At 42.4% G+C, this 14,716-nt stretch overlaps 1 protein-coding gene across 12 annotated transcripts in view; it reads left to right on the top strand.

Annotated features, from left to right (window-relative positions):
- Positions 1-14,716, top strand: part of AKT3 (AKT serine/threonine kinase 3) — a 265,359-nt gene that overhangs the window by 216,398 nt on the left and 34,245 nt on the right. For all 12 annotated transcript variants that reach the window (XM_048843724.2, XM_048843729.2, XM_048843725.2 and 9 more), the window contains one exon: positions 7,656-7,870. In XM_048843724.2, the coding sequence (XP_048699681.1) occupies positions 7,656-7,870 (215 nt within the window). The remainder of the gene's footprint in view (positions 1-7,655; positions 7,871-14,716) is intronic.

Below are 14,716 nucleotides of genomic sequence, written 5' to 3'. Positions count from 1 at the left end.
GCTCCTTTCTGTGAAGGGCGCCTGCAGATCCTTGTTTGGTTCATTATTTCCATGCCAGGGCAGTAGCAAGGGTTTTTGGAAAACTGTACCCCACTTATGTAAGCAGTATCCCATCACATAGTCACGCCTATAAATGGCTGATAGCATTTGCCTTAAAACCCTATTCAGTTAGCAGATGGTGAACTCACTAAAACCATTAAATACATTTGATTGACTCACCATTGCAGCTGGATAGAGAAAAGGTGAGAGTGGTTTTCTAGAGATTGACGGCCTCGGGTGTGGATTGTGTTTAATGTCTAAATTGATAAAAGTATAAATATGGGGCAATTATTTTTTCTTGAACTTTTGCTTTAAAAATCATTTTATGTATCAGATATCTGAGTCAGATCTGAAATACAGCTGCCTACCTATTTTAAATACATTTTGTTAGCTGGTACTGGTATTTTGCTATATCTATATAATAACATAATTAGGTTTGCTAGCCTTTTAAGCACAGTGAAAATTGAAGTTCTTATGCAAATCAACAGCTTAACCCTGTTTGACATTACAATACTGTCCAGTGCCCATAAAACATCTGTAAGAGCACTTAAGTAACTGCATATTCTTGAGGCAAATATTTTGTCGTAGGATATACCTGTAGGGCATTCACTTGCTGTGGGGATGGGTGCCTCTCTCATTCCAGACATCTTTTTCTGGCATCACTGTAGCCCTGATTTGGAGTGCCAGGTGCAATTCTTCAGCTATATGTCTTATGAAGCCCTTCTGGGTGTAACAGCAGTTCTAAACGAAAAAGGCAAATAAAATAATCCTACAGCCCACAAAACAATCTGGGCTAATCCTGCTGTTCCTCACAAGACTGAAGATAAGTGGTCTCTGAGGGGGGTGATTGGGTTCCTAAATTCCTGTGTATCTGGGGGGAGTCTGGGCTGTGCACCCTAAGCTCTAAAAAAACCAAACAAATAATGCTCCCTTCCCCCTCCAGAAGTAAAGATGCTCCCCTTTATCTCTTCAGAGGATCCAGGCAGCAGAGGTTCTTCAGGAGCTATTCTGGTAAGCAGCCCTGCTTTGTGGGGCCCAGGAGTTCAAGCTCCGCTTCCCTCTGAGTGCCACCCTGCACTGGGCTTGGATCCTACCATATAAGGAGCTGCCCCTCTCCAGGTTTGACAGTCCTCACAGAAGCAGAAGTTTGGTGCTGATTGTGCCCAGAGTAGCTCTTTAACCGCTTCCTTACTGGTTGGGAACCTGGTCCACTATAGTACACCTTAGCAGTATCCGTGCAGGTCCTTGTTAAAGCACTTTTCCAACCCATACTATGCCCTGTGTTTGATACAAATAAGACTGTATATTTTAGAGTCATTCCAGTGTCTGTTAAAGTTTAATAATCATCACAATTTAATTGTAAATTTAATTTATGGCCACTTTAAGGCCTTAACGAGAATCAGCCTGATAATCTTCTAGTCAAATTCAAATGGCTTATCCTGCTATCTAGACGTACAGGAGTAGGTAAGCAACCCAACATAATCTTTAAGTTGTGACCCGTGGTAACAAATGGCCGGCATGCTCCCTCATTTAAGGGAGCCCATAATATCTCATTTCTTGAGTCTTTCCCCAGTCCACAGTTTTATCCAAGTTGAGCCTCAGTCAGCTTGCTTTTACCCACATCCCAGTCTCCATCAAACACTAGGTAAGTAAGCCAGCTGCAATGACTTGATATGATGAAGTAGAGCTGGCTGTCATCTGCACACTGAAATCACACACACTGTAGCTCACACCTCTTTACTGATCTTCTAGAAGGCTCTTATGCCCTTTGAACAGGAGGGGTGATATTAGAACTTTTGCAACCTTGTATAAAAGAGTCATGGGGGAAAATGAGGAAAAGACAAAAGTGTACTTGAATGATTTGTTTAGCTTGAGTGGTGTACACTTTGAGGGAGGGGGACGCCAAGCATGTGATTTAAATACGCACCCCTAATTCAAGAAAATGCAGCCGTATAGTCAACATTTCTGTATTTTCTTCCAGTTTCTTTGCAGTTCTGTGCTGTACTCATGAACAACCTTAAAATACTGTTCTTTTGACATTTGTAAACTACTTAACTTTTTATCATGCTCCTTTAAGCTTTACTCTAAAAGGTGTGTGTAACCTATTGAGGTGGAGCATTCCTGACCTCAAGATACATTCCATTTTTTAAAAGTTTTCAGAATTGGTTGAAAAAGATACTGTAGCACTATGAGAAAATACATACACACACAGACACTCACTCTTGTACATATACACTTAATATAGATTTGATCCTAAGAGGTACTGAGCACTAACCAGTGCCATTAACTTTCCACATCCTGTAAATTCTGAAAATTTCTTAAGATAGAATTTTGCACATAATATTTCTGATGTAAAGAAAAAAATAATTTCATGCGTTTACTATGACTTCATTATACACGGTATTAAATTTATATTATAATAAACTGACACACATTTTCCATAATTTAACATTATTTTTTTATTGCTTTTTCCTAAACTAAAACCTTTGAATGTACTTGCTTCTCTGGTTGGCTGTAAACCAGGTATTTAAACAAAAATAAAGGGTTGCCAGTTTTGCCAGCTGGGGATGAGAACCCGGCTGGTGATATGCGGGTTCGTGAGGCAGTTAATCCAGTTTTTATGCTTATTTATTATTTTATGTAAAAAGAAGTTAAAAATCACATTTGGCTCTTTCTTTGTACCACTGTTTTGTTGCTGTTGTGGGAATGCAGCAAAAGGTTGCTCATACTTTTTATTATTATTAGGTAAAACCCCACATACAATACACTCCAGCTATTGGCCATGTGATAATGCCGTGTTCAGAAAATGAAAGGTTTTTTTCCTCCATTGCCATTTTCTAACTCATACATGCAGTCCACACCTCATCTTATGTGTAGTATATGTACCATTGTGTCACCGTTTTATTTAGTTAGCCTTTTTCTTGTAATGACAGCAAACAGTAGAAATGACCGCATATGTGAAAAATTTGCCTTTCCTCTAAGTTAGAGAAAATGGTGATTAAAATATTCTAAACATCACAAATTGATATTCAGTTTTTCAGCAAATCGCTTGGAACACTCTCCTACTCATACAATATTTAATCTTAAAAAGCAAAAGTAATTTTAGTTCATTTGGTCACATGTATGTATACAGGAAATTAGTTTAATTTTACACTCTCCAAAATCTCACCCTTTCCTTGAAAGTATCAAATTCTGATATAATAAAAAATATCTGATGAGTCTCTGTGTTTTGGCATAAATAAATATAATTTATTTATAAATGTATAAAATGATGTATAGCATGAGTTAATTTGTTAAAACTTACTATTCTTGATCTTAGTTCTATACATGCCCTTAATAATATACATTTTCATCATAGTACTCCTAATCTTTAATGATAGTGAAGTTTTTGCCCTAGTGGTACTCTCCAGTCTGGGAAGTGTTGGAGGAGGACCTGGACTACCCCTCCACACCAGACATTTTTGAGACTGTACAGGACTTAATTGCCATGATGGCACTGTCCCTGGCCTCCTATTCCTGTGCACTGGCTCAGGTGCAAGTGGTGCAAGAACTGGCTGCTGCATCTCTTCTGGCATTGGCACTGATGGCAGCACCTCCTATCCAGCACTGGGGCAAGCACACCATGATGCGGCACCTTTCCCCATTGCCACGGTACCGCTCTTCGGCACTGTCAGGATATGCTCCTCCTTGGTCGGGCTTGGATTACTCATTGGAGTCAGAGGCAGAGTTGTATGTGTCCTGGCAGAGCTGATACCAGTCAAGATCACCAATGGCTAGGGGAGTAGAGCCGCATTACTTTGTCCCTCAGAAGCGGTATGAGGACTTCTTCACCCACACCCTCACCCGGGACCTTGGTGGTCGACACATCAAACCACAAGGAGCGGCAGGGGCAGCCGAGGCCCGCCCCTAAGAATAAAGATGCTAAGAAGCTGGACCTCTGGATGAAAAGTGTACTCGACTGGGGGGTTCCAGCTTCGAATTTCCAACCAGCAGTTGGTACTTAGCTGCTATGTGTACAACTCGTGGAATGCTCTCTCTAAATTTCAGGAGGTGCTTCTGTCAGAATCCCGACAGGAATTTGCTGCAGTCCTGGAAGAGGGCAGGGTGGTGGCTAGAACCTCCCTCCAGGCTGCTCTGACTCCGCCAACTCGGCAGTGCTAACCATGGCTATGGGCATCACAATGAGGCATAGCTCATGGTTACAGGTCTCGGGACTCCCGGCGGAGATCCAGAACACCATACAGGACCTCTCATTTGACTGTGAGGGGCTGTTCACTGACAAGATGGACTCGAGACTGCACAGGCTCAAGGACTTGCGAGCAACCCTCAAGTCTCTGGGAATTCACACACAAGCACCCCAAAGAAAACCCTTCAAGCCTCATCTCCTCTCACGATTCTATCCAGGTCCCCCCAGGCAGGACTATAATCGAAGGAGGGGCAAAAAACAACAGGAGGCATCCCCCACAGTCCTCCGGCCCGTGTTGGCTCCTCCAAGCAGCCCCCTGGCTCTAAGCTGAATTTTTGAAGGTGTGCCCAGGGATGGAGCGCTGGCCCAAATCCTGGATTTTTGCCCTCCCTTTGTGAATAGTCTGTCCCACTTCTGCCATGCCTGGGCCCAGATTACTTCAGATTGCTGGGTCCTGAGCACAGTAGGGGTGGGATATTCTATCCAATTCTGTGCCCTCCCACCAGCCTTCCCCGTCCCTCTTCAGGGAGCCCTCTCATGAGCAAATTTTGCTACAGGAGGTGCAATCGCTCCTCGTGCTGGGAGTAATAGAGGAGGTTCCTCAGGAGTTCAGGGGTAGGGGGCTCTGCTCCCAATATTTCCTCATCCCGACGGACAAGGGTGGGCTCAGGCCTATCCTGGATCTGTGAAACTTCAACATGTTTATAAGAAAGCTGAAGTTTCTTATGGTCTCTCTGGCCACCATCATTCCTTCCCTGGATCTGGGGGACTGGTACGCCGCCCTCAACTTGAAGGACGCGTACTTTCATATATCAATTATTCTGGCACACAGGAGATTCCTGAGATCCATAGTCAGCGGCCTGCACTATCGGTTCACTCTACGAACTATTTTCAGCAGCCTGGGGCTCATTCTGAATGTGTCTAAGTCAGTGTTGGGCAACCTGCGGCCCATGTCGCTAGACAGTTTGTTTACATTTGCACAGTTGCCCACAGCTCCCAGTGGCCACGATTCGCCATTTCCGGCCAATGGGAGCTGCGGAAGTGGCTCAGGCTGCAGGAACGTGCTGGATGCTGCAAGGAGGAACTGCGTAAATGGCGGGTTGGCAGGGACCTATATACACCGCCACAAAGGCACCGCTCGGGGAAAAACTTGCGACAATCGTGCACACAGCGCGTGCACACAGCTATTAGAATGGACATGAGCAACACATCTCGAAGAACAACAGTTATGAAAGGTAGGTAACAGTTTTTTCTCCATTTATTTGTTTCAGATTTGCTCCCTTTCAATTTCAGCATTCAACAATAGAGCAACTACATAAAGGTCTTCTAAAGTAGTACTGATATAATCCAGCCATTTCTGTTTGTCTTCATCACCTCTCACCTTGGCTATTGCAATTCCATTTTCGGTCCTCTCCCAAAAGGCTTAGGCCAGGGGTGGCCAATCTGAGCCTGAGAAGGAGCCAGAATTTATCAATGTACATTGCCAAAGAGCAACAGTAATACGTCAGCAGGCCCTCATCAGCCCCGCTTCCAGCGCCTCCCACCCACCGGCAGCCCCGCAGATCAGCGCCTCTCCCTCCCTACCTCCCCACCCCACACCTCCTGATCAGCTATTTTGTGGCATGTAGGAGGTTCTGGGGGGGAGAGGGAGGAGCGAGGGCACGGCAGGCTCAGGGGAGGGTATGGGAAGGGATGGAGTCGGGGCAGTGCCTGTGGCAGAGGCAGGGGTTGAGCAGTGAGCACCCCCTGGCACATTGGAAAGTTGGCGCCTGTAGTTCCAGCCCTGGAGTCCGTGCCTATACAAGGTGCCGCATATTAACTTCTGAAGAGCTGCATATGGCTCCGGAGGCACAGGTTGGCCACCCCTGGCTTAGGCCTTCAGACCCCAGCATGTGCAGATGCTGCTGGCTGCTTTGTCACAAGTACAAAGAAGTGCATCCCCATGCCCAAACAGTTATACTGGATCCTTGTTCATTCCAAGGTCCCAGATAAATTTGGCTTTCTCTTTTTTTAAATAAACCTTTTTCCCCCTGTATCTCTGCATTGACTGTAACTGACCTCCTGGGCCTTGTGTCTCTCTACTTCCATTCCAGTTCACTTCACTTATCTGACCACTCCTTTGGCTACTTAATACAGTTTTGTCGTTGTGAAATCCTTCTTCTTAGCAGCTGCTTTTGTCTTGAACAGCCTTCCGCTATCTCTGCATCTTTGTTATCAAGTCACAAAGGAAAACCTCTTATATCCTTTACCTGTGTCTCTTAAATTATCTCTATAGTGTATTATTCAGGTCTATAATTCATTATATTGAACTCTTAAAAAGTTTTGGGTTATTGTTTATTTAAAAGATGCTTTACAAAATAAAGTTGCATTATATATTTTGCCTCTTAACTGTATCTGTCCTGAGTAAATATTTGTGCCCTGTGCACTTAAAATTAGTGTCTTTCATATGAAGGAATTCATGTTATTAACTTCTAATTGTCACACAGTTTTTAAGGCTCTTAGATGAGTAATTAAAGGAATTTGAACAAATCAGCACTTTTCAGGATGCCTGTATATATGTATATACACATTGTACCCCTCAACTGCATTGCTTTTAGGGCTTCTTTATGGCCGTGTTCCACTGTGATACATTTCTCCATTTCATTATGAAAGTGTATTAAAATCAGCTTGTCTAGGTTGCTTATCTCCATTCTCTTGGGGGATATTGGGGTGAAGGGTTGTGGCATAAGAAGTCCTCTAGAGCCATAAACAGTGGAGACAAGCGTATTTCAATGCACCAGAATCAGTTCTGGTATTCTGTGCTTTGGACTGTGAAGGGAAGTGTAGCTGGGGGTCCAGCATATAAACAGCCTGCTAGGAAGCTATGCATACTTTAAGAGTATTAAAATGTTAGTCTTAGACTCTCCTGCTGCAGTTGGAGAGCCCAAGTGAGGAGAGGACGTAGTTGGGGAGGAGGAGAGAGAAAACCCCTAGGACAGGAGTCAGAGAGGAGCTAAAGACAGCGCCGGTGGTTGATGGCCAGTAGATCAAGCTTCCCTAATCTCCTGAAATGGAGGGCCCTGTGATAGGATAATGGGGAAGGAATGGGGGAGAACAGGGGAAGGAAAAATGCACTGGTCACATTGATAACAACCTTCTCTGTTCTGTTTGTCTCAGACATTTATATAAATAACAATTGTGCGGTCACAGCACCATTTAGCATGAATAGAATTTCAACCAGGACTGGCTGGGCTCAATTTTGTAATAAGCAATAAACTTGGTAGGGTCAGTGCCTCTGTGTCCAATGTTTTGGGAATCTCTGCCCCATATTACAGCATGGCAAGGTTGAAAGATATGTTAATACATGAAAACCTTCAATCTAAATGGATTGAAAAGATCGGTTTGAAACTCCATATGATTTATGCTTGGGTTTTTTTTATTTGTATTTTAGGTATTAGAAGACAATGACTATGGTCGTGCAGTGGACTGGTGGGGCCTGGGAGTTGTCATGTATGAAATGATGTGTGGGAGATTACCATTCTACAACCAGGATCATGAGAAACTGTTTGAACTAATACTAATGGAGGACATAAAATTCCCTCGAACTCTCTCGTCAGATGCGAAGTCATTACTTTCGGGTCTCTTGATAAAAGATCCAAATAAACGGTGAGTGTAAAAGAACTCTGAGATATAAATCTTAACTTCATTAAATTAGAAAAATGAAATTAACGTAATGAATAAGACAAAATTGTCTAGGCTAATGCTATCCTGGGCAGGTCGTGGGGGGTGGGAGGTATAGAGAGAGAGAGAATGCATAACCACTGAGTGAGCTGCCATGATAGGGAGAGTTTGGCTACAGGGGGAAGAGTCCCAAGGATTTAACAATTAGATAGTCACCCATTCTCCTAGAAAAGCAACTGACCGAATAAAGAAAAGCCAGTACACTTTACAAACATACCATAAATTTAGTCTAAATAAAAAAGTCCCCAGGGTAAAAATGCAGGCAAGAAGACGAGTAGCAGGGTGCAGGCTACCCAGTTTATTGCACTGAGTGCAACGTGTATGATAACTTGCCTCATAGGCAGGTGGCATATGTGCATGTGTGGTGCAAGCAACTCATGGCCCTCAGGAACAGAGTACGGGCTCCTGAGGCCAGAGTGGCTGAACTGGAGGAGCGAAAGGAGACAGAGAGGTGCATAGAGGAGACTTTTAGGGATGTAGTAGAGCGGTCTCTCCTTCTGTCTGACCATCCCTGTTCTGTTAATGAGGACAAAAGTCTTGGGGCAGGAAAGCATCAAACTTGAGCAGAGGGAAACAATCCCATTGTTGGGACCCACCTTTGAGAGCATGTCATGATATCCTCTCACACTGAGGATATTCCTCCGGGGGCAGAGACTCCAATTACTGGGAATAGACAGGCAATAGTAGTGAGGGTTTCAGTTATTAGAAATATAGGTAGTTGGGTATGTAATGAGTGGGAGAACTGCATGGTGAATTGTCTGCTGGGTGCGAAGGTAACTGATTTCACAAGACATCTAGGTAAACATACAGGTGGTGCTGGGGTGGAGCCAGTGCTTGTGGTACATGTAGGTACTAATGACACAGTGAAAAGTAGGAGAGAGGTCCTTGAGGCTCAATTTAGGCTGCTAGGTAAGAGATTAAAGTTCAGGACATCCGTGGCAGCATTCTCTGCAGTTCTTCCAGTTCCACATGCAGGGCCAGTAGGACAGGCTGAACTGCATGATCTCAGTGCATGGATAAAACAACGGTGTGGGGAGGAGGGATTTAAGTGTATTAGGAACTGGGGAACCTTCTGGGGAAGGACTAGGTTTTAAAGGAGGGATGGGCTCCACTTAAATCAAAATGGAAATCACTGCTGGCATGTAAAATTAAAAAGGATTGTAGAGGATTTTTTAAACTAAGGGCTGGCAGGTGTGAAGGAGCACATGATTTGGGCAGAGAGATCCCTTAGGGTTGAATTTTTAAAGGGGGAACGCTATAGCCTAGGAAAGAGAATAGTGAAGGAGTTGGTAAAGTACAGGTAGGAGCTAGTGAGGAACAGTCAAATGAAACAGAGTCCCGTTTAAAAATAACACATGATGGCAAGCAACTGAATATTGACTAAATGTACAAGTGCTTATATGTATGTTAGAAGTCTAAATACTTAGACGGATGAACTAGAGTGCCCGGCATTAAATGAGGCTTTGATACAACAGCATCATGGAAATTTGGTGAATGAGAATAATCAATGGGGCACAGAAATACCAGGGCCTAAAATATATAGGAGTGAACAGAGTAGATCACGCTGGTCGGGGGAGTGGTACTATATGTGAAAGAAAGCATAGAGTCAAATAAGGTAAAAATCTTAAATGAAACAATGTGTACCATAGAAAAGCTCTATGGATAGAAATCTCATTCTTGAATAATAAGAGTATAGCAATAGGAATACACTACTGACCACAGTGGTGACGATTTTGAAATGCTAAGAGAGGTTAGAGAGGCTACAAAAGCAGAAAGTGCGGTAATAATGGGTGATTTCAACTATCCTCTTATTGACTACCCAGTCCCTTTGCATGATGCAGAGAGAAAATTTCTAGACACTACAAATGACTGCTTTTTGGAGCAGCTAGTCCTGGAACCCATGAGGGGAGAGGCAATACTTGATTTAGTCTTAAGTGGAGCCCAGGTCCAAGAGGTAACCATAGCTGAACCTGTAGGTAGTAGTTCCCATAATCTAATTACATTTATCATCCTTGTAGCAGTGAAAATACCAAAAAAGCCACCATGGTAACATTTAACTTTAAAAGGGGAACTACACAAAAATGAGGACTCGTTAGATGGAAATTAAAAGGAGCTGTCATAAAGGTTAAATTCCTATAAACAGCATGGGGAGTGTTTAAAAACACCGTAATAGAGACTAAGACAAAGTGTATGCCCCAAATCAAAAAAGACAATAAGAGGACCAAAAGAATGCCACCATGGCTAAACAGTAGAGTAATGGTGCCCATTAGAGGCAAAGAGGGTTCCTTCTAAATTTGGAAGTCAAAACCTAGTGAGGATAATTGAAAGGAGTACAAACTCTGGCAAGTTAAGTATAAAAGTATTAACATCATAGGCCAAGAAAGAATTTGAGGAGCAGCTTGCTAAAGATGCACAAATTAATGGTAAGAGTTTTTTAAAGTACATCAGAAGCATGAAGTCTGACAAGCAGTCAGTGGTGCCACTAGGCGACAAAGGTGCTAAAGGAGCACTCAAAGAAGACAAGGCCGTTGCAGAGAAGCTAAATGAATTCTTTGCATCGGTGTTCACTGCAAAGAATGTGGGGGAACTATCCACATCAGTGCTATTCTTTTTGGGAGACAAATCTGAAGTACTGTCCCACATTGATGTGTCAACAAGAAGAGGTTTTGGAACAAATTGAGAAATTAAACCGTTATAAGTCACCAGGACCAGATGGTATTCACCCAAGAGTGCTCAAATACTAAATTGCAGAACTACTAACTACAACTAACTGTTACTAACTGTAGTATGTAACCTATTGCTGAAACAAGCCTGTCTATCCAATAACTGGAACTAATGTAATACCAATTTTTAAAGAGGGTTCCAGTGGTGATCCTGGCAATTATTAACCAGTCTGTTAGAATTTGTTGAAGGGGGTCAACAGTCATGTGGATAAAGGTGATCCTTTACTACAATATACAATATAGTGTATTTGGATTTTTCAGAAAGCCTTTGACAAGATCTGTCACAAAAGGCTCTTAAGGAAACAAATCATGGGATAACAGGAAAGATCCTCTCATGGATCCTAACTGGTTAAACTAAAGGAAACAGAGGGTAGGAATAAATGATCAGTTTTCAGAATGGAGAGGTAAACAGCAAGGTCCCTCAAGGATCTGTATTGGGATCTGCATTGTTAGCATATTCATGGATGATTGATCTGAAAAAGGGAATGAACATATTCAAGATAGTTAAGTCCAAAACTGACTGCAAACAGTTATAAAGGGATCTCAGAAAACTGGGTGGCTGGGGAACAAAATAGCAGATGAAATTCAACATTGATTAGCATAAGGTAATGCACATTGGAAAATATAATCCCAACTTCACTTGTATAATAATAAATTATGTATAAATGTATACATATGTATTAATTAGCTGTTACTACACCTCTACCCCGATATAACACGGTCTCACCTATAAGATGGTAAGATTTTTTGGTTCCCGAGGACCGCGTTATATCTGGGTAGGGAGAGGAACCGCTCCCTGCCCCAGCTCACCTCCGCTCTGCCTCCGTCTCCACCTCCTCCCATGAGTGCGCCACCGCTCCGCTTCTCCCTCCCTTCCAGGCTTGCCACACCAATCAGCTGTTTGGTGCAGGGGCGTGGGGATGGGAGGAGAAGCGGAGCAGCGGCAGCGTGCTCAGGGGAGGAGGCGAAGGCAGAGTGGAGGTGAGCTGGGGCTGGGAGCAGTTCCTGTGCCCCCCCACCCCGCCCCAGCTCACCTCCGCTCTGCCTCCTCCCACAAGTGCGCCACAGCTCCACAGCCTGGGAGGGGGAGAAGCGGAGCTGCGGTGTGCTCATGGGAGGAGGCGGAGGCGAGCTGGGGCGGAGGGGCACAGCAAGTAAGGGCGGGGGCTCAGAGGAACCGCTTGTGGTAACACGAATTCGGATAAAGATAGATTTTTTTCCCTTATGTGCAAGATAGATGGGTGCACTTGGTAGTGCAAAATTCTTAAACATTAATCTGCCCCACCAGAAAGTAGTGCTCATGTGTATACTGTTTTGAGCTTTTTATTTATGTGTGTGCACATATAAAGGATACAACTTTGATAAATCGTAGATACCCGCAAAGAAACACAAAACAAGTGATAAGGGATTGGGGAACATGTCTTATTCGGAGAGGTTTGGAAATGTAGTTAGTACATTTAGTTAAAAGAAGCCACAAAGGAAGACTCTATTAATACTTGAGCAGCGTAAAAATAGAATGGAAAGGGAAATATCTTTAATTTATTGTTAATGGTGATCATATGAATGAGTAATGGACTGACCTAGAAAAAAATAGGTTAGAGTTCAGAAGTATTTATTTTGCCTCAGGATAGCCATGTGTGGGATCTACTTGAGGTTATCATTTTGAGCTCTTAAGGCTTGTGTGGATAGGTTTAAACTATTGTTAGCCTTGCCCAAAGCAAAAGAAAATCTAGTTTGGATTGGAGGATGATTGCATTTTAATTTGTCAATTATCTGCTGATAAATTATCACACACACATTAAATTAATTCTTACTCATTTGCTCCCACCCCTTTCTAAATTTAATAACAAAAGAAATTGCACACTAGCTGAAACTTCAGATTTGATTCTGTGTCTTCAAAGATTTATAGATACAGCAGCAGAATAACCAGAAGGAATTTTTAAACTAAAGGCCCAGGCAAAATACTACTACCATTATGTTATCCAAGTGGTAGGGACAGTTTTAGCTTATTGCAGTCATGGAAGGGAATTGGAGAGACCTTGTTCTACTTAGAAGAAAACAATAGATACAAAGACAGTAAAAAGAGTAGAGCCAAATAAATAGCCAAAGTCATAATTATATGAGGCCTATGTCTGAAATGTTAATGGAGGGCTACTTTGATAGCTTAAGCATTCTTCCAGTTGCTGATGTGGGCAAGCTATAGATTTGAAAAAGACCCTTGAATTTTCTGTGGAGATTAAAAAGAAAAATTCTTCACTCCACACTTTTTTTTAAACCTTTTCTCATCTTTGATACCTTAGATAAGTATGTCTGAGGGAACATGTGAAAATATCTCTGCTTTATATCTCTTGGTGGTATGAACTCTAGGTCATAGTAAGGTGTGTTTGATCTGAGACATGTATGTGGCGGTAGCAGAATGTATTCAATTCCAAGTAGCATGCAGGGTAACATAGTGTTTTCTCTGTAAATTTGTGAAACATTACCGCCTGGAGTAGTTAATCCAGGTTAAGGTGCTCAATATTTTTTAAAAAAAAAATCTGTTTCCAGGTTGTGTGTGTTAAGTATACATACCTAGATTTCAGTTGTTTTAATGTGATTCCTTTATGTGGTTGGTGATGTGAAAAAATGAAAATATAGCAGTTATGCATAAATATCTTTAATTTGAATTGATTGCAGAGTGAGGCTGTATGGTAGCTGGGTGGATATCTCCTTATTTCTGTCTCTTATTTTTAAATAAATATTTAATTCAGTAAATTAAAGTAGTGTTTAATTCAGTATAGAGAATATCTTCTTGGACTAAAATAAATATTTGTTTGTATAGCAACATATAATGCTTTTTAATCTCCAAGCATGGTGTTCTTTCAAAAATATTAACTTTTAGAGTTGGAAAAAAATAGTTCCCTGTAATTCTTCTTTGCAGATAGTAGTATTTATGATAGAGCAATATTTACCAACCAGCTTTGTTTGGTGTATGGATGGTAGCCACTGACACACGGGGAGAGGGTTAACTGCAGCTTGGCTTCTCCTTGCACAGATGATCGCGAAAGATATTGAGAGGCCAGGCTGGTGACTGCAGGCCAATCAGGTTCCTTAGTAGAGAGGCAGGAAACTCTGAATAATTGCTTGGGAAACAAAAAGGGAATGATGTGTTGGAATAAGGAGGACTCCATGCCCCAGTGGCTAAGGTGATGGCCCAGGCTTGGATTTTTCTGTTTCAATTTCTGGCAATATAAGACCAGTCTGTTTTGTTTGTGGGAATTACTGCTCTTTGAGCACATTGAAATAATAAGCCTTAAAGAGAAACACAGATGGTTTGAAAGACTGCTCTGGGCTTTTTATTTTATTGTCTAATCCATCTGATGAAACACACTGCCTGTTTATACCACTTTCCTTACTAAGGTTTGACATTTGTCCTTTTTATTCTTGATTATTTTCTTATCTTTAGTTATTATAGAATTATAAGAGTTCAAGGCCAAAAGGGACCACCAGATCATCCAGTTTGACCTCTGGTATATAACAGGCCACTAAACACCACTCAGCCACCTCCACATCAAGCCCAACAATCAGAGTTAGACCAAAGTATTGCAGCCCTCAGGAAACTAAAATACTGTGTGCCACAGGTAAAGAGCTGGAGGGACCGAGGTGCACTAATGCCTGAGGCCCCTCAGTGTAAGTGGCATAATCCTAGCAAGAGATTTGCGCCCCATGCAGAAGTAGGTGAAAAGCTCCCAAGGTCCCTGCCAATCTGACCCAGAGGAAATTCCTTCCCAACTCTGAATATGATAATCGGTTAGACCCTGAGCATGAAAGCAAAACTCAGCAGCCAAGTACCTGGGAGAGAGAATTCTCAAAACCACCTCAGAGCGTAGGCTCATTCCATCCTCTATCCAATCTCCAGCTGTGGCCATCTCCAGTACTTCAGAGGAAGGAGGCAGAGAGAATATACTGCGGGGAAGGAAGGAACATTCCCTTCCTCACGAAAGTTGGTAGACTACTGACATGCTGAAAACTGAATTTATCTATTTAAAAAAAAAAAGGCAGTGAAAGT

This window comes from Caretta caretta, chromosome 3 (assembly GCF_965140235.1).
Source record: "Caretta caretta isolate rCarCar2 chromosome 3, rCarCar1.hap1, whole genome shotgun sequence".
Taxonomy (NCBI): domain Eukaryota; kingdom Metazoa; phylum Chordata; order Testudines; family Cheloniidae; genus Caretta; species Caretta caretta.
Note: the sequence above shows the minus strand (reverse complement) of the source record. Positions and strands in the feature narration are given on the sequence as shown.